The sequence below is a fragment of the Amblyomma mixtum genome, chromosome 3 (genome assembly GCF_055824585.1).
Source record: "Amblyomma mixtum isolate Tamu chromosome 3, ASM5582458v1, whole genome shotgun sequence".
In the NCBI taxonomy this organism is placed as follows: domain Eukaryota; kingdom Metazoa; phylum Arthropoda; class Arachnida; order Ixodida; family Ixodidae; genus Amblyomma; species Amblyomma mixtum.
In genome coordinates, this window is record NC_143014.1 from 433,714,484 (window position 1) to 433,740,178 (window position 25,695).

At 49.9% G+C, this 25,695-nt stretch overlaps 1 protein-coding gene across 1 annotated transcript in view; it reads right to left on the reverse strand.

Annotated features, from left to right (window-relative positions):
• Nucleotides 1–25,695, reverse strand: part of retm (real-time) — a 54,340-nt gene that overhangs the window by 15,710 nt on the left and 12,935 nt on the right. The window contains exons 2-4 of the mRNA XM_089585078.1: nucleotides 4,089–4,238; nucleotides 2,257–2,388; nucleotides 553–681 (exon numbers count right to left, since the gene is read on the reverse strand). Coding sequence (XP_089441204.1) covers nucleotides 553–681; nucleotides 2,257–2,388; nucleotides 4,089–4,238 — 411 coding nt within the window. The remainder of the gene's footprint in view (nucleotides 1–552; nucleotides 682–2,256; nucleotides 2,389–4,088; nucleotides 4,239–25,695) is intronic.

Here is a 25,695-nt window from a genome sequence, read left to right on the forward strand (position 1 = left end):
TGTTCTCTCACCCACTCCGCCCGCTTCCGATCTCTTAACGTTACACCTATCATTTTTGTTTCCATAGCTCGCTGCGTTGTCCTCAACTTAAGCTGAACCCTCTTTGTTAGCCTCCCCGTTTCTGCCCCATAGGTGAGTACCGGTAGGATACAGCTGTTGTATATTTTTCTCTTGAGGGATATTGGTAAACTGCCAATCATGATCTGAGAGAACCTGCCGTATGTGCTTCACCCCATTCTTATTCTTCTAGTTATTTCCCTCTCATCATCTGGATCAGCTGTCACTACCTGCCCTAAATAGACATATTCTCTTACTACTTCCAGCACCTGGCTACCAACTCCGAACTGCAGTTCCCTTGTTAGGCTGTTGAAAATTACTTTGGTTCTCTGCATGTTAATTTTTAGCCCCACCGTTCTGCTCTGCCTGTCTAATTCATTGATCATGCTTTGCAGTTCATGTCCTGAGTGACTTAGCAAGGGAATGTCATCAGCGAATCACACAGGCAAACGCAGCGCCTGCCAATTTAGCAGGGACCAATCGGGACGCACATACCTTGGAGATGTTGTGGGAGTACTGCTTCATGGCCAGCTTCTCGACGGCACTCTCAAACCCAAAGAAGGACTTGACATCAAGAGAGGCACTCTGCTCAAAGCAAGTCCAGTCTGAGTTTTCTGGGTGCACCTGCAGACATTGGATACACGGTCAATAAAAAATATGCGCTAAGTAAGGCAAGGCAGAAGGGGAAACAAAACGCCCAAGCCCTTACGCTGCACAATTAACAGTTTCGCGACTGCAGCCTGGAAGTGTAGGCAGTCCAAAGCCACAAAACAGTTGATCGGCTCTAAGAAACTAGAACAGGTGCTTAACTTAACTTACTACAAAAAAGGTAATTTGAGTACAACTGTTCACAGTTCAGCAGCAAACTGAAATTGTATTAATAACTGCAAAACTACTAATGCCGACCACTTTGTAGCAATACACATCTGCATGGAACCAGTAAAGAGGCAGGGAAGTTCCTGCATTTTGGCATCAACAGGCACTAGTAGGCAGACGCCTACAAATCTAGTAGTTAACCGGTTTATACATCAGGAGCAAAGCGACTGGCTAACTCTAACAACAGAACTGTATATTTTGACAGTGAAAGCGCTCAAAAAGACAAGGACGACAGAAAAGGAAAGCCATACAAAGCGCTTACTTTCAGAACTGTATAGTATAACGCAAAGGTACAACAGTATAAGAGGCACGGAGATTAAGTGATAACAGTTGGCAGACAGAAATTAATCTTAAAGGGACCATGAAATGTTATTTGCTTAGGTTAGGAAAAGCTGACGAGCGATTGCTTTTCTATCACTTGTCACAATACATCAAAAATTTTTAAGCTAGCTTCATTAACACCGAAGTTATCGCCGATTAAAAATGATGCTTCACCTCACCCCCCCCCCCCCCCCCCCCCCTCAACTCGTATACGCCAGCGCATCAGCAAAAGAAATAAAGAAAACAGGTCAGAACTGCACTCCTCCGCACCCCATCGAGCACTATCTCCCCCATGCCACCTGGGCATACCCAGAGAGAAGGCTCGCCCAGACTGCCCACCAACATCATTGAGGTAAGGGCGACTAAGAACGCTGCTACCCTAATTGGCTGTGAGTTAATGCGACCCGTGATTTTTAAAAATTATTAATAAATGATACTGTCACGTTGTAGTGACGGCAGTCCAGCGGTAAGGAAGACACCAACCATTCTTGGAAACGAAGCTCTTTATTTGGGCTGACTTGCGCCCGCAAAAGAACTGAATCACTCGGTGGCGGCGTAAGGAACAAGCGTGCTTGTCAATTGTCGAACTACGAATGCCCGCTGCTCGTGGCAGCGTTCAATTTAAACCCAGCTAGGAAACTTCGAGATAACAGGTCGAGATCATCTAGAGTAATCTGGAAACAGGTAGATGCAGCTCGGCATGGCTGTGATCAATCGAGATTAGTTCGGTCGCTTCTCGCGTCACGAGCACAAATGATAACACCCCTTTCCTGCTGCCTTGCGCGAACGAACGGGCACTACAATGCTACGTGGCAATACGGTCTATGCAGAGCTTTTAATTTTGACTCAAACACTCAAAGAGACCACATCTACTGACCTGTCACACTAGAATATGACCATCAAAATCCTTTCAAGGTCCCTTTAAAGATTCATAAAAGAAATGCCAAAATACCCAGATTCAGCTGTGAGAACAATCACTGAACTACAGGCGGCCAGACTCACCGAATAAGTGCAGTTTTCAGTGATGCCAACTCGTGCTGCAAAGCTCTCGTTGTAGGCTTCGATCTTAAGTATTCGCTGCCGCCGATCTAAAGAGTTCTTTTGGATAAAGTATACGAAGTCAACTCCTATGATCTGTGGGGGAAAAGTAAAAAAAAATAAAGACAAAATTAAAACTATGTCTCAGGATCCTGGCGTTGGACACGACGTTACTACTTGCTTTGGAGCAAAATATGCACGCCTTAACGTAGACATAAAAGGCTGCTTGACGACCTGTCTATGTGGTCACAGGTTCAGAATTCAAGTGCCTAGTGTTTTTAACCACTTCTAACAATAACTTTTCCAGATAAAATTTATATATATATAAAAAAAAATAATAATTTTACTGTTAATCCCAGCTAATCAAAGATGAAAAAGCCAATCTGGAACCCTTTCAAAGAGCAGCAGACTTTATGCAACACAATCTTTATGGCAATGTATACCGATGCTTCAAAACAGTTAAGTCAGGATACCGATGTCTTAAACCTAGGCATTAAGACAATTTGCACAAATATTCTTTTCTTCATGGTGCGCTAGGTTTCGTAATGCAGCATCACATAATTTAGTTTTTGTGTTTGTAGTGTAGTACCTATGCTTGCTTGTCATTTTCGTCACCTTGAAAGTTATCCAACAGATGTGTATGGCTTCGAAAAAAAGTGTAATACCGTATCTTATGCGCCTTTCCTTAAGTACTGCTACAAAGGTGATAAATTCTTCTTAAATTCTTATCTTTATTGTGCACTATGCCAAACACAGTGCATTTTGTTTTTCTTGCATTGTTTCCATTCTTTTCCAGAATGTACCTTCGTTCCTTTGATATATGGTTTATGTCAGAAGCAATGGTTCACAGTCGTGCACTAGTGAGGCAAAATTTGCAGTCAAAGAACGCTGTCATATTTTTGTTCACACTGTCACGTACTCGTAAGAACTGATGCTTGGCCGAGTAGGTTGCAAGTCAGCGTCCTTGTCAAAAGTATGCGGTGTTGTTTTTGATATGGCATACCAGGTTGTAAGTCAGCGCCCATCCTCGTGCGTCTCTATTTTAGTCCCTGTCAAAAGTACACGGTGTTGTTTTTGAAATGGCATACCAGGTTGTAAGTCAGAGCCCGTCCTCGTGCGTCTCTATTTTTGTCCCTGCCAAAAGTACGTGCTGTTCTTTTTAAAATGGTATACCAGGCTGCAAGTCAGTGCCCGTCCCCATTCGTGTCTGTCCCCATTCGTCTCTTTTCGTCCCTGTCAAAAGTACGCGGTGTTCTTTTTGAAATGGCATACCAGGTTGCAAGGCAACGCCCGTCCTTGCATGTCTCTCTTTTCGTCCCTGTCGAAAGTATGTGCCATTCCTTTTGAAATGTCATGTACTGTTTCTTGATGTTGCTTGCAATGCGATGCAGTACCACTGTATGCCCTTGGGTGATCATTATTTGCTCAAGATGTTTCATAGCTTTTGCCTTACCTCCTACATCATTTGATGGATATGACAAATAATAAGGAAAATTTCCAAACACCTAACACTGACAAAATGCATCTTGGCCAGAATCGTAAGGTGACATGCATTCACTAGTCACAATATCTTAAATTTGAACATGGGTGACGTATCAACAACCTCAGCTACAGTCCAATACGCACTCTTATATACAGAAAAAAATCTTTTACTCTGATAAGACCAGACACGGGACGGCACAGCAGGACACTATGCCCAATACCTTCCCACATCTACCTAAGGTCCCAAACTTCAAGCGTGCTGATAGCTCGGCTCAAAGAAAAGAGCATCTGCAGTGCAGGACGGAGTTTCTCACCTTTTTTAATATATACGGTGCGTCCACATTGAGGCGGCAGCGACGTTCAATCACGTGCTCTGCACCATCTTCACTCTTAAATTCGGACACCGTGTCGCTGCCCAGGAACACAGGGATCATGGGGCATGTTGGGAACCGCCGCTCATAGGCCTGCACAGAAGGCACAAAACCGTGAGCAAAACGCAGAAGTAAAACCTTAAAGGAACATCGAAGACAAATTCAAATCAGGCTGTATCGATTATCGTGTTTCATTGACAAAGATGCTACTTTCACCAAAAAAACAGAGCTTTTATTAGTTCGTATCAAGATCATTTTTTCCCACATGGGTCCTTAAGGCTAGGTTATACTACCATTAATTGGAAATCGTGCTGATACTGAGTCATTTTTCGTCTTGATGCCGTTAGTTTGAAGAGAGCGGCAGGGAAGTTTTCAAATCCAGTTTTCTAAGCAATAAATGTGTCTTTTGCCAATGGAAAAGCATCAACACAGCCAGAAAAAGCCCAATAATCGATTTCCACCCACAGTGAAAATTGGATAAAGTTGTCCTCAATGTAACTCCGCAGACACTCTGGGCACTTGATGTCAGTGCTGTGCAAACAAATATAAGCACTGAGACAGCTTATGCTTGACATAAGCTGTGCAAGGACATTCCACATTATTTTGGATGCTGCACAATGAATGACCACTACATTAACTATAAGGAATATGTGCATGCTTGACTATTGAGCCAAGCTACCAAAAAAACATCCGTGAACAGTTCAATAGCCTACAATGAGTGGCAATGAGCAGCAGTGCAGAGTGCACTGGGTGCAGTGCACAGCTGAGGTGGGTACAGGTTCAGTGTGGGGCAGCCAGGACAGACTGGGGTGGCGAATTTGCACTTGTCTTTCCACCATGTTTGGAATGTTATACAGTCTAGCCCGTTTATAACGAAGCCACTTATAGCGAAATAGCGGTTATAACGACGGGATTTCAATTTCCAATTCCCATTTTTGCATTTTCAATACATTTTGGGTCCGGTTTTAACGAAGTAAATAAGAGCGCGTCTACGGATATAACGAAGAGATTTAATACCAACCGAAAAATAATCTGCCAATCAACACATTTTTGCGTCCTTGAGGCGATTTTTTCCGCGAAAATAAGAGCAAAATTCGGCTGACGGCGCCCTTTCGTGGAGTCGTCTACTCTCCTGCGGAGCGAAAGGTTGCTTCACTGCATCGCATGGCACGCCGGTCTCGTGTTGCACCGTCCTTGAACGGCGTCACGGCGTAGAGCGGTAGAGCATGCCGCGCAGGGGAAAAATGTAGAAAAGAACAGAGACGATTTTTTTTTTTTTTCCGATGACGTCGCAGAGAGCGGCCGTCTTGGCCAATCTCGGTTCTCTATTTCTCCCAGGCAGTCGGCGCCACGGCCGGACTGCAGTCTGCAGGAGGTGTGGCAGCGCGCGCTTTGTTTTATGTCGGTGCCGCGGTGCGCAAGGCAGGGAGAAAGTGCGGCAGCATTGTGCATGTTGGAAGCGTGGCTCATTTTTATCGTTATCGCGGATCGTTGTATACTGTTTATAAGGACAGAGTTATTCGACTTGATCTAGCTGGTGAACGGACAACTGAGCGCAGTGTCGCACTGTTCCAGGTTGGGAGCACGGCGAACGCTACTGAGATCGCGCGTGACGCCGTCGGTATGCCGATGTTTGCATTTTTTTTTCGTAGTCCGCATAGTACGAAATAGCGGATATAGCGAAGTGATTTCCGATTCCCGCCGACTTCGTTATGACCGGGCTAGACTGTAGATGGCCATGAAAACGAGCTTGCCTTCAATTTTCTCACGATTTTCAAGAAGAATATTGCTGCATATATTGATGCTAGCGGTTTCAGACAGTGTTCTAATTTATTTTAAATTTATCCACCCTGTCAACCTTTTGAGACACCGTTTATCATTTCGATTCGATACCAATTATGCCTCCACCTAAATAACATATCCAGAGCTCAAGAAAGCCAATTCCTTAGTTTCCCGGAACACACAAACAGGTATCCTTTTATTTTTTAGACGCATGTACAAAGTTTCTTACAAACTGTCAGAAAGTTCAAAACTGTAATATTACAATACCAGTATTCATGAAATTCGCACCCTCAACTTGTTTTTCAAAGGCACACATGATGGCGGAATTTCAGAGAACAAAACTGATATTAAATGGGGGTGTAAAAGCTGTATGCTTTTCTGTCTCTGTGTTCAACAAAACCAGGCTAGCTGTCGCCGTCAGTGACATCTCAGAATGCCACACCCACCCTAAACCTTTTCCAAGTTTCATCCCCGGTTTGCCAAATTAAACTGGTTTGGTTTGGTTTATTGGTGGTTTATTGGTTTGGTTTAACGTCCCAAAGCAACTCAAGCTACGAGGGACGCCGTAGTGAAGGGCTCCGGAGATTTCGACCACCTGGGGTTCTTTAAGGTGCACTGACATCGCACAGTACACGGGCCTCTAGAATTTCGCCTTTATCGAAATTCAGCCGCCGCGGCAGGGATCGAACCCGCGTCTTTCAGGTCAGCAGCCGAGCGCCGTAACCAGTGAGCCACCGCGGCGGGGCTCCTAATTAAACTGCCTGGTGTCCCGCTCATTCACGCGGCTACCCACAAAACAACCCCCAGGAGCGCCGAAGTCTGGCTACCTTTCCTTTCCTAATGCTATTAGAGCGATGCCCGCCCTCACCGCGTCGGACACAGCCTCCGGGCCGGCTCGCGCACAACGCTGCCGGGCGAAGCGTGGTCAGGCGAAGCGGGCGACAAGCGTGCTGGGTGACCGCTCCCACATCCATCGCGTGCAGCAGCGGTCGCGGGGAGTAAGCAGCGGGCGGCGGCGATCGATGACGCGTGCGACGGGGCCGCGCACGAGGCGGCGGTCGCGGGGTGGAGCGTGACCGCGATGCACCTGCGCTGCCCGCCCACGGGCAAGCTTTCTCCGCGCGCTCCTTTTTTGGAGCGTTCACGGCGCTCCACAAAGCATCGCCGCAGCAGCTCTGAGAGGAGGTACTACCACAGACACCATGCGGGCTTACGTGGAAATCGATATCCTTTCACTCACGATAATCTGTGGTTTTTGAGGGAAGTAAAAGGCGCAGTAACTCTCACGCTTCTTGACGGACACCTCAACCACGCCGCGAGGGAAGAGGTGAATGTTTTGAGGGCAGTAAATGGCGCAGTGACTCTCACACTTACTTTCTTGGCGGACACCTCAACCACGCCGTGAGGGAAGAGGTGAACGAAGGAGTCAAAGAGGAAAGAAAGAGGTGCCGCAGCGGAGGGCTCCGGAATAATTTCGATCACCCGGGGATCTCTAACGTGCACTAACATCGCACAGCACACGGGCGCCTTTTGCGAAAGCGAAACGCGGCCGCCGCGGTCGGCTTCAAACCCGGGTACTCCGGCTCAGTAGTCGAGCGCTCTAACCACCGCGGCCCCCGGTCACCAGGGAAACGAACAGGCCGATCAGGCCGCCCGCGCACTATCTCCCCGGGCTATCTCCCTGTCCTCGGAAGCCTACTCCCAATCAGACAATCTGGCCCTTACATTCAAACACATCGCCGATTACTACTTCAAGGAGCACCGGCGCTACCCGACCCCTTGTAAGGGAATGGATCGCACAGACGACAGCCTCTTTATCAAAATTCTCGCCAGCACTGTACTGTGCCCGGCGGTGCTTAAGCATTTCAACACATCCTTTGATGGCGCGTGCCTGTGAGGAGGCGGCTAACACCTTCCACATGGTTTCGGCGTGCCACTCAAACCCATCTATCCGCCCCCCCCCCCCGCCCCCCAACCCCACCAGGGAGGACTGGGAGGCGGCCCCGTTCTGCTGTCAAGACCTCAGACCCCAAAAGGCCTTGGCTCAACGGACGCGGGCGGCGGCGTTGCTTGCCAATGGGGCCCCGGAATAGGGGCTCCACCTAGTATTGTGAGGGGAAAGGGCCAACAGGGCCCGACCCCAATTAATCCTCTGTAACAATTTAATAGAAGATAAATGTTTTTCACCACCACCGGCGGTTTTGAGAAAATGCACCTTCTAGGTGGACACCTCAACCGCGCCTACAAAGAAGTGACGAATGAAGAGAGAGCGACAGAGAGAAGGGGTCACACTGGTGGGCTCCCGATAAATTTCAAACCCCTGAGGATCTTTTACGTGCATTTTCGCCTAATGCACGCGCATGAAAACACGCAGCCCGGGCAGGAGGAGGAGGATATATGACAAAAGGAAGGTCTCTGCGGCGGACTAGGCGGACACCCCCACCACACCGCAAGAGAGGGGAAGGGAGGTGAAAACGAAGCGCACGCAAAGCACACTGCGTGCCACGGACCATCAGCGGTGGGCGCAGGCGATGATGCGTGCTCGCGTGGTCCATAAACACGCGCGGTCAATGCATCGCCGGGATCGAAGCGGGTCTGCAGTGGCCAGAATCGTCCGAACCGGCGGCTACAAGCAAGGAAGTTCGTGGTTGGCGACGCTAGGGTAGCTATCATTAGACGTTTTTAGCATACCGGAGACGTACTGAGGGAGACCGGAACCCTCCTGCGCACCTGCAGTGACTCCTCATGACCCCGACAATGCCACTGCGCATGAGCAGGAGGGGTCCGGTAAACAGGTACACGTCTCCGGTATGCTAAGAATGTCTATTACCACCACGTTTATGGAATACCACGTAAGCGTCCACAGCGTGCATCGCTGAGCATGCTCCCTACACCCCCCCCCCCTTCCCGCCTTTTTTTATTTTTATACTCTTCTCTCTTCAGGAGCTTTAAAAAAAGGAAAACTTTTTGCGGAATGGAAATGGCGCAGCAACTGCCTCACTTCGCGGCGGACACCTCAACCAGCGCGTGTGGGAAAGGAGGAAGGTGGGAGCGAAAGAAGAGAAAGAGGTGCCGTAGTGGAGGGATCCGGAATAATTTCGACCACCTTGCGATCTTTGCCGTGCACTGACATCACACAGCCCACGGGCGCAGTTTTGCGTTTCACCCCCATTGAAATACGGCCCCGGGACTCAACCCGGGTCCTGCGCAGCTCCAACGTTTCCACCGTTTATCGAGGACGAGAGAGAGAGAGAGCGCGCGCGCAAGAGTTCTCGCGACTCCGCGTACACAAGGGGAAAGGTCATGCTCTGGTCCTGGAACACAATATCGCACACGCGAAGTCCACGACAGCTTGCACAGAGTGGCGCAAGCGACACTTGTAAACAATGGCAGCCGGAAAAGAGAACGCGTGTTCTCTTGAGGGGGGTCGAAGTACCGGCGGAGACAGGGGCGAGCAGCCTCGAGCAGCGTGCAAGGGAACGGATGCGCTTTTGTCTGCGAGACGTCGCGAGGTCAGGGACCACTTCGGGGCTTCCCTCCAGATAAGAGGGGTGGGGAGGAGGTGAAATATTTGATTTTATCTAGCTTTTGCGCAGCCGGAGTGGCCGGCTTCGAAACCGGCCGCGGCGGCTGCGTTTCGAAGTATAGCGAAACGCAAAGAAGCCGCCCGTGAGCTGTGCTACGTCAGCGCGCGCTGAAGAACCCCAGAAGGTCGAGATTTTCCGGAGCCCTCCACTATGGAGTCTCTATCTCTTTCACTAGCACCTTGCTCCCTTCCATCATGGCGCGCTTGAAGTGTCCACAGAGAAGTGACTGCTGTGTCTTTCATTACATCCCCCCCCCCCCCCCCCCAAAAAAAAGAACATGTTGATGTGACCACCGAGTAGGGAGACAGCGACTTTTTCTCCGGAATTATTATTATTACTATTATTGTTATTAAGTGAATGACTGTGTAGCCTGACCTCTGGGACAAGAAACTGTTATCCGACGGTGTTATCCTCACAGCCTGGGGCCTTGTTAAGAACAAAAGAGACCAGGATAAGATCGCTGTCTTCCCTACGCACATGAGGTTTCACACAACTTGCGAAAGATTTCTTTTCGGCACCGAATCGCTTGTCATCTCTGTGCAAGCCCGTAAATCGAATGGGTCGAAGATACGTCGGTTGCCATAAACCATCGCCAGCGATTCCTTTCTTGTGCTGAAGGCGTCGTGTATTCGATTCCCTTGTCTTGTGGCCACCCATACGTATAGGCCAAACAGGCAGATGCCTTAATAAAGGATTATCAGAGCAGAACTACAATGCGACAGAGCGGATTTCAGGCCATCTGGGTGCTCACTGCCGATATTATAAATGCACACCCGAGCTCGTAACACGACCGTGCTACGCAGGTTCGGTGACAAAATCACGCGAGAAATTACTGAAGCAAAAAAAAAAAACGCGAGCTTAAAAGAGCGCTGCGTCAACGTGCCTTCCATATCCCTTCTGAATAAGGATTAGCGTTTGTTATCAGGAGCTGAGTGATCAGGGTTATGCAGCCTGATATCTGGCTCCAATGTCTATCAGGCCCCTCTTGTTCTTGATCTTGGTCTACATTTGCCGAGGTGTCAGAACAATTAAACTTCGGTTGTTAGTCAGCGCTATTTAGCTTCATGATGATCGAGATGTATTATCCATCACCGACACTTGATAACCACGCCCTACCTATCTCCGGAAGTTCCAAGTTTCTGGGCGTCTCTCTAGATAAGCATAGTTTCATCACCATGTTCGATCACTCATGCATAAGGTTCCGTTCGGCATTCATATCAAAATTAAACCACGTGCATATTTTCAGCCCCACATCACACGTTCATTATATTATGCATATATCCACAGTCACCTTGGTTACTATTTGCCTTGTCCGGGAAATACATACTTTACACACATCGAAAGACTTCAGAGCCTTCAGAATCGAGACATCAGGCTCATGTCATTCAGTTCATTCCAAACGCACTCTTTATCACTCTGTCACAGCTTGAGCATACTTGCACTTCAACACTTACTCAGTTTAAAATGGTCCATAATTATGCATAAGCTAATTAATCACCATGCTCATATTGATGCCATTGCCAATCAGTTTATAGATACTAATCCTACCAGGTTTAAACAGCGTAATAATGTACTTTTACCTGAAGTGAAAATGTATACCACCATGTTTGCCGGCATACAGTATTGGAATGCTTTACCAAGTGAAATTAAACCATCGTTTATTTTTCACTCATTCCAACATCGCATTAAAGCATATTTAATCGACTTGCTACCAATACTTAACATGCTTAAACAGTAATAATCCATGTTTAATGTTTCATTTCGTCTGTATAATGCACCTAGGCTGGCACTACATACTTTTTGTCCTCCTTTCACTGACAGACATTATTGTTACCGGTGCTTTTTCTGTAGGTTGTATTTTTTATACTAATTACTTGATACACTGCTTCCCACTGTTTGCGATTTTACCCCACTTGCTTTTCTCTAGGAGGTACTCCTGGCAGTTGTGCACTATGGAACCTGTTTCAGAACCAAATTTATTGTATTCACTATTAATGTATAGATTAATAAATAAACTTGCACTTCGTCTTCAGTGCCCCTTCAAAGGAATACAGACACCTAATTTTACTTGCGTGTGTTTTCTTCTTTCAAATGATGTGTTCGACATTAGAACACATGCATCACCGCATTGTATTCGCCCACGACCTCTGAGTAATTTATAACTGAATTCCTTTTCTTGTGATGCTTCAGTTTCACCAACCGAACAATGGGTGTGACGTGTAGGTGACCTTTAGGTCATGCGACGCATGAAAAAATCTCCAATATAAACGCTGATACGCAGTTTTAATGCATTTCAGCGTTACCGTGATGCGTTTTCTAAAAAAAATCCGCAAAAGACAAACGCACATGGGTTAACAAGAATACACTACCAAAGCGGCTGTGACCCAAAGCAAAGGTGCGGTTTCAAGCTAAGCGGTTATATATATAGGCAACATGCTGACCGCCTTGCAGTGGTACGTATGGACATGTTTCCCATATAAAAACGGCCAATAGACTTTCTACAGACGGTTTATGGGTTTATGACAGTTTAACGTCCCAAAGCAACTCAGGCTATGGGGGACGCCGTAGTGGAGGGCTCCGGAAATTTCGACCACCTGGGGTTCTTTAACGTGCACTGACATCGCACAGTACACGGGCCTGCAGAATTTCGCCTCCATCGAAATTCTACCGCCGCGACCGGGATCGAACCCGCGTGTTTCGGGCCAGCAGCCGAGCTCAGTAACCGCTGAGCAACCGCGGCGGCTAGACTTTTTACAGAATTCCATAGAATTGTTATAGACTATTGCTTTTCTCCAAGCAGTTCATTTTGTCTACTAAAAAGAACTAAAAGTGTATGAACATAAATCTATAGACTGTCTATAGACTATACGATTTGTATGTCTATAGACTAGTATTAGGATTTGTCTGTAGATAGCCATCAGACTCTATTGATAATTGTCTATGGACAGTCTATAGACTGCCAAAATAAATTTTTGTAGGGGAATTGACACTGCACCAGACTGATATACCCCGTTACGCACATTACGAACATTACGTTGCGCACATTACGAACAGAAGGAACAGCCACGAAACCTGTAACGCGAAGCAGATTCTCAAAGCGGTATGAACAATCCAATCCCGCAATCAGAGCAACCGGCGGGACATTCATGCCCCGCAGTGTTACACGCAAAAGGAACCCGCTTTCGTAACTTTTTCCGTTCTTATCCTCACCGAAACGTCACTCGAAGGTCCGGGTTCTTTGCAATAGCACGGCGCAATAACGCACCCCCCTTCCGCCCCAGATGACGAAGAACACTAATCGCACGCGCACAACCGAATCCGCTCTACCACGTGACGCGAGGCAGCGCGAAGCAACGGCGCTAATCACTGTGCCCCCGTGCAATGCCTCGACAATGTAACGACGCCGCTATCGAGGCGTCCTCGTTGTGCACAATCGGCTGCTGTTGTCGCTATCTCGCCGGGTGCGCGCGACCCCCTCGGCGAGTGTAGACGACGAGGGTCAAGCGCCGTGTGTGCCATTGTGTTTTCTTTTCCCCAGCTGGCGCGCGTGAAGGCCACGCGCCCAGATCGAACGAGGTGGTGTTTTCCGCTGCTGATGCTGCTGCCATACGAGTGCGCCACCCCGTTTGTCCGGGGCCCATCGAGGAAGAAAAACAGGGGAGCCCCTCCTAGGCGGGCTGCCAAACGCGCACCCATTCCGCGCGCTGATGACTTCTCCGGGAACACACACACGCTCGCACCCGTGGCGACGGCTGCTGAGGGAGACCTCCGTACACTACAAACACGATTGGTTTGGTTTTGGTTTTGTGGGGTTTAACGTCCCAAAGCGACTAAGGCTATGAGAGACGCCGTAGTGAAGGGCTCCGGAAATTTCGACCACCTGGGGTTCTTTAACGTGCACTGACATCGCACAGTACACGGGCCTCTAGAATTTCTCCTCCAAAGAAATTCTAGCCGCCGCGGCCGGGATCGAACCCGCGTCTTTTGGGTCAGCAGCCGAGCACCATAGCCACTAAGCCACCGCAGCGGCAGAAACGAATACACCTACACGGGAGTAAAAAGGGATTGGTTTATTGGGGTTTGACGTCCCAAAGCAACTCAGGCTGTGAGGGACGCCGTAGTGAAGGGCTCCGGAAATTTCGACCACCTGGGGATCTTTAACGTGCACTGACATCGCACAGCACACGGGCCTCTAAAATTTCGCCCCATCAAAATTCGGCCGCCGCGGCCGGGATCGAACCCACGTCTTTCGGGTCAGCAGCCGAACGCCGTAACCACTGAGCCACTGCGGTGGGGCACTTTTTTTGTAATTTCAAATATAAACAAAGAATTCCAATTCGACACTGCAGGTCCGTGGACGTAACCATTAGGAGCAGCGCGCGTCGGAATTCGGCCGCCGCAGCCGGGAACCCACGTCTTTCGGGAAAGCAGCCGAACGACGTCACCACTGAGCACTGCGGTGGGGCACTTTTTTGTTATTTCAAATATAAACAAAGAATTCCAATTCGACACTGCAGGTCCGTGGACGTAACCATTAGGAGCAGCGCGCGTCGGAATTCGGCCGCCGCAGCCGGGAACCCACGTCTTTCGGGAAAGCAGCCGAACGCCGTCACCACTGAGCCACTGCGGTGGGGCACTTTTTTGTTATTTCAAATATAAACAAAGAATTCCAATTCGACACTGCAGGTCCGTGGACGTAACCATTAGGAGCAGCGCGCGTCGGAATTCGGCCGCCGCAGCCGGGAACCCACGTCTTTCGGGAAAGCAGCCGAACGCCGTCACCACTGAGCCACTGCGGTGGGGCACTTTTTTGTTATTTCAAATATAAACAAAGAATTCCAATTCGACACTGCAGGTCCGTGGACGTAACCATTAGGAGCAGCGCGCGTCGGAATTCGGCCGCCGCAGCCGGGAACCCACGTCTTTCGGGAAAGCAGCCGAACGCCGTCACCACTGAGCCACTGCGGTGGGGCACTTTTTTTTGTTATTTCAAATATAAACAAAGAATTCCAATTCGACACTGCAGGTCCGTGGACGTAACCATTAGGAGCAGCGCGCGTCGGAATTCGGCCGCCGCAGCCGGGAACCCACGTCTTTCGGGAAAGCAGCCGAACGCCGTCACCACTGAGCCACTGCGGTGGGGCACTTTTTTTGTTATTTCAAATATAAACAAAGAATTCCAATTCGACACTGCAGGTCCGTGGACGTAACCATTAGGAGCAGCGCGCGTCGGAATTCGGCCGCCGCAGCCGGGAACCCACGTCTTTCGGGAAAGCAGCCGAACGCCGTCACCACTGAGCCACTGCGGTGGGGCACTTTTTTTTGTTATTTCAAATATAAACAAAGAATTCCAATTCGACACTGCAGGTCCGTGGACGTAACCATTAGGAGCAGCGCGCGTCGGAATTCGGCCGCCGCAGCCGGGAACCCACGTCTTTCGGGAAAGCAGCCGAACGCCGTCACCACTGAGCCACTGCGGTGGGGCACTTTTTTTGTTATTTCAAATATAAACAAAGAATTCCAATTCGACACTGCAGGTCCGTGGACGTAACCATTAGGAGCAGCGCGCGTCGGAATTCGGCCGCCGCAGCCGGGAACCCACGTCTTTCGGGAAAGCAGCCGAACGCCGTCACCACTGAGCACTGCGGTGGGGCACTTTTTTGTTATTTCAAATATAAACAAAGAATTCCAATTCGACACTGCAGGTCCGTGGACGTAACCATTAGGAGCAGCGCGCGTCGGAATTCGGCCGCCGCAGCCGGGAACCCACGTCTTTCGGGAAAGCAGCCGAACGCCGTCACCACTGAGCCACTGCGGTGGGGCACTTTTTTTTGTTATTTCAAATATAAACAAAGAATTCCAATTCGACACTGCAGGTCCGTGGACGTAACCATTAGGAGCAGCGCGCGTCGGAATTCGGCCGCCGCAGCCGGGAACCCACGTCTTTCGGGAAAGCAGCCGAACGCCGTCACCACTGAGCCACTGCGGTGGGGCACTTTTTTTGTTATTTCAAATATAAACAAAGAATTCCAATTCGACACTGCAGGTCCGTGGACGTAACCATTAGGAGCAGCGCGCGTCGGAATTCGGCCGCCGCAGCCGGGAACCCACGTCTTTCGGGAAAGCAGCCGAACGCCGTCACCACTGAGCACTGCGGTGGGGCACTTTTTTTTGTTATTTCAAATATAAACAAAGAATTCCAATTCGACACTGCAGGTCCGTGGACGTAACCAATAAGAGCAGCGCGCGTCGGAATTCGGCCGCCGCAGCCGGGAACCCACGTCTTTCGGGAAAGCAGCCGAACGCCGTCACCACTGAGCCACTGCGGTGGGGCACTTTTTTTTGTTATTTCAAATATAAACAAAGAATTCCAATTCGACACTGCAGGTCCGTGGACGTAACCATTAGGAGCAGCGCGCGTCGGAATTCGGCCGCCGCAGCCGGGAACCCACGTCTTTCGGGAAAGCAGCCGAACGCCGTCACCACTGAGCCACTGCGGTGGGGCACTTTTTTTGTTATTTCAAATATAAACAAAGAATTCCAATTCGACACTGCAGGTCCGTGGACGTAACCATTAGGAGCAGCGCGCGTCGGAATTCGGCCGCCGCAGCCGGGAACCCACGTCTTTCGGGAAAGCAGCCGAACGCCGTCACCACTGAGCACTGCGGTGGGGCACTTTTTTGTTATTTCAAATATAAACAAAGAATTCCAATTCGACACTGCAGGTCCGTGGACGTAACCATTAGGAGCAGCGCGCGTCGGAATTCGGCCGCCGCAGCCGGGAACCCACGTCTTTCGGGAAAGCAGCCGAACGCCGTCACCACTGAGCCACTGCGGTGGGGCACTTTTTTTTGTTATTTCAAATATAAACAAAGAATTCCAATTCGACACTGCAGGTCCGTGGACGTAACGATTAGGAGCAGCGCGCGTCGGAATTCGGCCGCCGCAGCCGGGAACCCACGTCTTTCGGGAAAGCAGCCGAACGCCGTCACCACTGAGCCACTGCGGTGGGGCACTTTTTTTGTTATTTCAAATATAAACAAAGAATTCCAATTCGACACTGCAGGTCCGTGGACGTAACCATTAGGAGCAGCGCGCGTCGGAATTCGGCCGCCGCAGCCGGGAACCCACGTCTTTCGGGAAAGCAGCCGAACGCCGTCACCACTGAGCACTGCGGTGGGGCACTTTTTTTTGTTATTTCAAATATAAACAAAGAATTCCAATTCGACACAGCAGGTCCGTGGACGTAACCATTAGGAGCAGCGCGCGTCGGAATTCGGCCGCCGCAGCCGGGAACCCACGTCTTTCGGGAAAGCAGCCGAACGCCGTCACCACTGAGCCACTGCGGTGGGGCACTTTTTTTTGTTATTTCAAATATAAACAAAGAATTCCAATTCGACACTGCAGGTCCGTGGACGTAACCATTAGGAGCAGCGCGCGTCGGAATTCGGCCGCCGCAGCCGGGAACCCACGTCTTTCGGGAAAGCAGCCGAACGCCGTCACCACTGAGCCACTGCGGTGGGGCACTTTTTTTGTTATTTCAAATATAAACAAAGAATTCCAATTCGACACTGCAGGTCCGTGGACGTAACCATTAGGAGCAGCGCGCGTCGGAATTCGGCCGCCGCAGCCGGGAACCCACGTCTTTCGGGAAAGCAGCCGAACGCCGTCACCACTGAGCCACTGCGGTGGGGCACTTTTTTTTGTTATTTCAAATATAAACAAAGAATTCCAATTCGACACTGCAGGTCCGTGGACGTAACCATTAGGAGCAGCGCGCGTCGGAATTCGGCCGCCGCAGCCGGGAACCCACGTCTTTCGGGAAAGCAGCCGAACGCCGTCACCACTGAGCCACTGCGGTGGGGCACTTTTTTTGTTATTTCAAATATAAACAAAGAATTCCAATTCGACACTGCAGGTCCGTGGACGTAACCATTAGGAGCAGCGCGCGTCGGAATTCGGCCGCCGCAGCCGGGAACCCACGTCTTTCGGGAAAGCAGCCGAACGCCGTCACCACTGAGCCACTGCGGTGGGGCACTTTTTTTTGTTATTTCAAATATAAACAAAGAATTCCAATTCGACACTGCAGGTCCGTGGACGTAACCATTAGGAGCAGCGCGCGTCGGAATTCGGCCGCCGCAGCCGGGAACCCACGTCTTTCGGGAAAGCAGCCGAACGCCGTCACCACTGAGCCACTGCGGTGGGGCACTTTTTTTGTTATTTCAAATATAAATAAAGAATTCCAATTCGACACTGCAGGTCCGTGGACGTAACCATTAGGAGCAGCGCGCGTCGGAATTCGGCCGCCGCAGCCGGGAACCCACGTCTTTCGGGAAAGCAGCCGAACGCCGTCACCACTGAGCACTGCGGTGGGGCACTTTTTTGTTATTTCAAATATAAACAAAGAATTCCAATTCGACACTGCAGGTCCGTGGACGTAACCATTAGGAGCAGCGCGCGTCGGATCAAGCGCCCGCACGTGAACCTGTCCCTTCAGCGCCCGAGCGGCGCTCCTTCTTCTGTCGAACTGCGCTGTAATGACGCGGTCCTTGGAAGTAGTGAAAACAAGAGAGGAGGAGGAAGCAGGAAGCCGCGCGTAGTAGTACTCCTCCGGGGCTGGTCGCATGCGCCGGGGGCCACGCCGCTTCCTGGACGCCCTTCGGCGGGAGACAGTTCCGTGCCGACGGGACACGCGAAAGCGCGAGTTTTCGTCGAAGGGGCATAAAAAGTCCGAGAGAGACCCATGAGGAAAGAACCCACCGACAACAGGCAGTCGCGTTCTCTTCTAAGTAGTATAATGCTCTTTCTATCACCGCGGCGTCGGTCAACACGAGCCCCGGTGAAGCAACCATCCGCCTGCCTGCTCTCATAAAAAAGAGCAGAACGCTGAGGCAGCGTATGGGTATCAAGCGTCAGTAATATCGAACGAATACGGCGTCATTAGCCATCTTCGCTATGTCCGGTATAATTTTTTCGTTATATCCGGATATCAACTTTTTTTTTACGCCACCGTTCACAGCGCAAGAAGACAAATCGTTTTGACACCGCTTCGAATGTCCTACGTCAATTAGTTTGGCCGCAATGGAATGGACGTTTGAAGTTTCAAGAAGTCACCCAAAGCTCCTCGGTGCGAATCCCCATAATAAGCGACTGGTAATCTTATGCTCCGTAACGCGCTGAATCGTTTCATACCCCTCCGAACATGCTACGCCAAATAGGTGGTCCACAATGTGCGCACGAATGGCTGGTTTAGTTTGGTTTATTGGGCTTTAACGTCCCCAAGCAACTCAGGCTATGAGGGACGCCGTAGTGGAGGGCTCCGGAAATTTCGACCACCTGGGGTTCTTTAACGTGCACTGACATCGCAGAGTACACGAGTTTTCTAGAATTTCGCCTCCATCGAAATTCGGCCGCCGCGGCCGGGATCGAACCCGCGTCTTTCGGGTCAGCAGCCGAACGCCGTAACCACTGAGCCACCGCGGCGGGGCCGTACGAATGGTACCACCCACTGGTCGCACTTGAACGGCCTTGTGTTTCATACTAACGAGACATTGAGTCGCGTTAGTATGAAAGAGCGTTAAGAGCGTTTTAAGAGCGTTAGCTCTAGTAATCACCTTGATTACTAAAGCTAACGCTCTTAAAACGCTCTTTATGAAAGAGCGTTAACCCTGCTGAAAAAAAAAGTTATATGATGCAGAAGGTGATTACTAAAGCTAACGCTCTTAAAACGCTCTTTATGAAAGAGCGTTCCCTGCTGAAAAAAAAAGTTATATGATGCAATAACCTCATAGATCATACGATTGTATGATATATCATACAGATTGTATGATATGTCATACAGATTGTATGATATTCTATGATGAATGATCTATGAGGTTATTGCATCATAGAACTTTTTTTCAGCAGGGTTAAGAGCGTTTTAAGAGCGTTAGCTCTAGTAATCACCTTGATTACTAAAGCTAACGCTCTTTATGAAAGAGCATTTTAAGAGCGTTAGCTCTAGTAATCACCTTGATTATTAAAAAGGCACGCAACGAGGCCTGCAGCGACTTTACTTTACCAGAACTCCCCCAACGCCAGCCCTCACGTGGGTCATGTGACAGGGCGAACACATACTATGTACCGGGCCGTAAAAGAAGCCGATGACGGGGTCCCGGTTTCCGAAGCCGCTCTTCCGCCACGGAAATCGGCAGCTTTTCTGAAGAGAGGGGTCGTCGAGGAGTTATTTATACGGCGCGGAAAAGGCCCTCCGCAGTGCCGCAACAGTCGGCAAGGACGGCGAAAATTGGCCGCCGCGGCAAGGCGCGAAGGTTAGGCGAGGCGCCGCAGGCCGCGCTAAACCTGGCGCGGAGGGGGGGGGTTTCCTCAATCGGCGGCGCCAAGGGGAACGCCGCGCGCCACCCCAGGAATTTCCCGGGGCCACAGTAACGATTCGCCGAAAGCTTCCTTCAGGCCCTGAACGTTTTACGAGAGAGAAGTTCTCGACGTTGCTCTTTTGGTTATGTTCCTTTCATTTATCTTAGCTTTATCAAGAGCGATGCGTCACAGATGCGTCATGCATGCCCCAAAATTGACCCCCCCCCCCTTTCTCCTGCTTCTCCGCGCTTCCTTTGTGATTGGTGGGGCTCATAGCAGCACGTCTACTGCAATACAGCCACACGTGCTATAACTAGAGTCATTGTTGTAGAGTCATTTTATGTATGGAGCAACAAAAAGCGTCCTATCCAAAGTACCCAATCTCGCAGAAGCTGCGTTGCGTGCAGCCAAATATTTGAAGAATGTCCGTGCGAAAGCGCTATTGGCCTCCTAACCTGGAAAACGCCGGTGTGTGGTGAAGCCTCTAGTGTTAGTCACGTTATGCGGGAAATAAACGAAACACTGAATGACGGTGACCTCGGGCAACCTGGAGAGATTAAATACTGCCGCGACTGCGATTCGAGCTAGAAGCGGCGCGAGCAGATCAGCTTTGCTGGCTACTGCAGGAGAGCACTACGCTATATCGGTTGGTTTGGTTTGGTTTATGGGGTTTAACGTCCCAAAGCGACTAAGGCTATGAGAGACGCCGTAGTGGAGGGCTCCGGAAATTTCGACCACCTGGGGTTCTTTACCGTGCACTGACATCGCACAGTACACGGGCCTCTAGAATTTCTCCTCCAAAGAAATTCCAGCCGCCGCGGCCGGGACCGAACCAGCGTCTTTCGGGTCAGCAGCCGAGCACCATAACCAATGAGCCATCGCGGCGGCTATGAAAAGAAAGGAAATGCGCTTCCAGGTAAGTACGTTGCGTTGGTGTACATCTGCAAAAACCTGCCTTCGCACAATATTTCGTTGTTAGCAATGCTAAACTTCCGGCATTTTTTTTTTTTTTGGTTAGTGGTGACGCACTTATTTTTATGTTATCTGCTTGCAGCTGCCGCCATTAAAAAAAAAAAGAAACGAACATGCTGCCTGTCGTTTTGTCTGTTTCTGTAAGCGGCAAGCGGCATGAAATCCCGGCCGCATCAGCCGCGTTTCGATTGAGGCAAAGCGGAAAGGACGCCCGTGTGCTGTGCGATGTGTCAGTGGCAGACAAGGAACCCCAGGTGGTCGGAATTATTCCGGAGCCCTCCATTACGGCGCCTATTCCTCTCACTCTTCTCTCACCCCCACCTTCCTCCTTTCCCTCAGGGCGCGACTGACGTGTCCATATCGAAGTGAGACAGTTACTGTGCCTTTCATTTCCTCAAAACCAAACGTTACATCGTGTTTCTATAGGCGCCGCGGTGACTTAGTGGTTATGGTGCTCGGCTGTTGACCAGAAAGACGCGGGTGCGATCCCGGCCGTGGCGGTCGAATTTCGATGGAGGCGTAATTTTAGATGCCCGTGTTATGTGCGATGTCGGTGCACGTTAAAGAACTCCAGGTGGTCGGAATATTCCGGAGCCCTTCAATACGGCGTCCCTCATAGCCCGAGTCGGTTCGGGACGTTAAACGCACCATAAACCATGCCCTCGCGTTTCGAATTCAGCGTCGTGTGGCAAGCCGCTCACGCCTGTCCGATCTGACCAGCCGCGGTGGCTCAGTGGTTATGGCGCTCAGCTACTCAGCCGGTGTGCCTGGACTCGAACCCGACCGTGTTTCGATGCAGTCGAAACGCAAAAGGCACCCGTGTGACCTCTTATAAAAATGGTCTACACACTTTTGATAGACTCTATTGCCTCCCTATAGATATTTCTTTTTTCTATTCATAGTCCATATACTCTATAGACAAAAGTATACTAAATGTGTATGGCCATAAACCTATAGACTGTTACCATTTCTATTGCCTACAGACTGCTCTTTAAGATTTGTCTATTGAGTCTATAGCCTTTATATACAGGAGTCTATGGACAGTCTACAGACTGTGTAAGGGTTACACAGTCCCTGTGTAAGGGACTGTGTAATTTTTGTAAAGGTTGTGCGATGTCACGCTGAAGAACCCCACGTGGTCAAAATAATTCCGGAGCCCTCCACTACGCGTCACCTCTTTCCTCTCTCACTCCCACCTTCCTCGCTTCTCTCAGGGCGCGGTTGAGGTGTCCACCGAGAAGTGAGGTGCTGCGCTTTTCATTTCCCGAAAACCAATTTTATTTTATCTTTTCCGCACGCCTTGCTGCGTCGTGCCCCACATCGGAGGGAGCGAGTCACGAAACCGCCGCCGCCCAGAGGAAGGCGAAAGTATCATGCACGCCATCGACCGTCGTCGTGTGGGCCGTGTTGCAGGAACCTCCGGAGCGGTTGGTTCCGTTTCGGCGGCCGTACACCCTGACGGTATACGCGCGTTTACCGTAACGACATCTTCGCGGCCGCCCTCAAACGGTGCTCGTTCGAGCATTCGCTATTGTGCTCTAGACCTCTACAGCACATTACAATCGCTGCACGAGCATATATATATATATATATATATATATATAGTATTCATAAGGCTATCAGGAATAAAATGAGACGTAGAGGACAGGGAGAAGGAAAGAAAGGGGGGAGCGACAGAAGAACGGATAGGTTGGTTTTGGTTTATTGGGGTTTAACGTCCCAAAGCAACTGAGGCTATGAGAGACGCCGTAGTGGAGGGCTCCGGAAATTTCGACCACCTGGGGTTCTTTAACGTGCACTGACATCGCACAGTACACGGCCCTCTAGAATTTCTCCTCCAAAGAAATTCGGCCGCCGCGGTCGAGATCGAACCCGCGTCTTTTGCGTCAGCAGCCGAGCGCCGTAACCACTGAGTCACTGCGGCGGGGCAGAGAGAAAGGATAAGGGTAGGGTCGGGCGGCAGTATGCACTATGTACAAATACATGGTATTGAAATAAAAATAAATGTGGGGTGCTAACCGGTTAATAAAAATCAATGTGGGGTTGTTGCGAGTACGCGGTGAGCGGGCGTGCCAGCTGCGCGGTGGAGGCGGAGCGGCCGGCTGCGGCCCACGCGATGACTTTCAGGCCGGCACAGATGCGTTGCCGTGCGCCAATAAGCGCACACTTAAGAAAAATAGATCTTTTTTTCTAAAATCACGCGTGTTTAATTAAATTACGTTACCAATCACTGCCCACGAAAAACAGGAACGCTAGACCACAAAATTAATTACAGCGGGAGGGAGCAGCGGCGCCCCGTAGTGGACGTGGGAGATTATTTCCCGCTTTGCCGGCGCAAAACGGCAGCGGCGCTTTTTAACAAAAAGGAAATTCCGCACAATTATGTACGCTGCAAAATTCCAGGCCGGATGTAATTAACTACGTCGCTGGATTGCCTGACCGGAAAAGTAATCCAGTACGCTACACATTGCACGGAACGGTAATTATATTGATGTAACCTCATTACTGCCATATCAGAGAACGCTTGCTGCGCAAATAGGAAGTTCCGCCGGCAGGTATACAGGCCGCGAAACAGGTCGATCCGGAAGGCTATGGCCTCAACGCAGCAGTTCGCAACGGCTACATTGGGGTCGCAAGGTACACGCAGCGTCAAAACTGCGGAGTGGTTGCTCAGTGGTTACGGCGCTCGGCTGCTGACCCGAAAGACGCGGGTTCGATCCCGGCCGATGAAGGCGAAATCCTAGAGGCCCGTGTTACTGTGCGATATCAATGCACGTTAAAGAACCCCAGGTGGTCGAAATTTCCGGAGCCCTCCACTACGGCGTCCCTCATAGCCTGAGTCGCTTTGGGACGTCAAACCTCCTTAAACCAAACCAATCGCTCTGAACTTGTGAGGCATTGAAGGTCATTGTCTCATCCACATCGAAATCGGAAGTCGTACTCCGAGGCGCAGAGCTCTCTCTCTAAAAACCGAATTCACTGAAAACGCGCAGCAAGTTCAAGTGTCACACTGACGACATCTCCATCCAATCTCAGTTACTGGCAAAAAAACGATTCTGTGGGTCATCCAGACTACGGTGATGTTTGTCCGGCAACAATAGACAGATTCCTTGCCGAGAAAATTACACTTAAACATTTTTGCCGCCATTAGATTCAAACTTGTGACGTATACACTGAAAAGGGACTCCGTGATCCCAGTTTTGAAGTGGATGGCGGCGAAGCCCAGCCTCTGAGATCCACGCCCAGAAAAACTGTCGATGCACAGCAGTTTAACCTTGCGAAATCGACCGGTGATGGCGATACTTATAATTCGTTGCCTTTTTAGCCTTTCCTACTTACAAAAACTCCGTTTTCAGCGTCAGAATGCAGTAACATATGTACACAGGCCAACTTCAGTGATTGCATTTAATCGCAAACTATTGCGAGCCGTTGCGGTAGTTCAGTGGTTACTGTGCTCGGCTGCTGACCCGAAATGCATGGTCTGTTCTGAAAGTAGTAGGACTCATTTTTTTAAACAAAATATATTCAAGAGAATAGAACAAACTATTACAATTTTTCAAGGTAGCACCCTTCCGCACCTACACGCTGCTGCCAATGAGTTTTACAGTTTTCGTACGCCTCCAGGAACGCCTGGACCGGAAAGCTGTTTAGCTCCCTCGTCACGGCCTGTTGAACCACCTGTACCGATCCCTGATGTTTCCCCTCGAGCGTCGATTTTATTCTCGGGAATAGAAAAAAGTCTGGCGGAGCCAAGTCGAGGCTGTAGGGGGGCTGAGGCAGCGTTGCCGCCTTGTGCAGGGCAAAAAATCGAGGTCCTCATTCACATATGAAGAAGATCCTACCGGTTGGCCTTTTCCTCCTCTGACAACACTCCCGGCACCAACTTCGCGCACGCTTTCCTCATGGATAAGTTTTCTATCACGATCTCAAAAACTTGGGTTTGGGGAATGCTCAAGTCATCAGCCATCATTCTGATACTCATTGTACGATCACTGTTAAGTAAACGTTTCACTCGCTACACATTTTCTTTGGTCTTGCTGGTCGAAGGGCGTCTGGAGCGGTCGTCTTCCTCCACTCTTTCCTAACCTTCTCGGAAAAGCTTGTGCCACTCAAAAAACACCTGATCTACCCATGGAAGCCTCACCGTAGGCCTCCTTAGTCATGTTGTGAGTCTCTTTGCTCGTTTTACCAAAATTTACTCAAAATTTAATCGCGTATCGCTGATCCAGTAAACGCTCGATGATTCTGCGTGACGAGACGTTTCGACAGGGGTTCACAGTACAGGCGACCTCCTCTCTTCAATGGCCGAGAGCCGACTGCCGATTTTCCCCAGCATTCCCAATATCCCCCTTCAACGATCCTGCACGCGCAGACCACCTCTCGTCCGCCCGTTCGCCCAGGAAAAAACCAGTCCTACTACTTTCAGAACAGACCCTGTATGTACGCGGGTTCGATCCCGGCGCTGCGTCGGTCCACGTGAAAGAAACCCCAGGTGATCGAAAACACCCGAGTCGCTTGGGACGTTAAAAGCCATAAACTAAAGCAATAAACTTCTGCGATTTTTTTTTTACTTCCTGCAGGGCTTCCTGATGTGGGGCAGGAAACGCAGTAAATCACGGCAATGCTGCTACCTGCTCAGATTTATGTCATCGCAATCTCACATGACTAGCATTTATTACAGCGCTGTGAGCGATCAGCCGACAGTAACGGGAACCACGTTCGAGTAATAAATAATATCCAAGGTCATGAACGAGTTTCTTTTTATTTATTTCCTGCAAAAGAGACAACTGTAATGAGAAACACGACGCTGCTTTGCACAGTGTTTACTTCCGAAGAACACATACTGCCGAAGG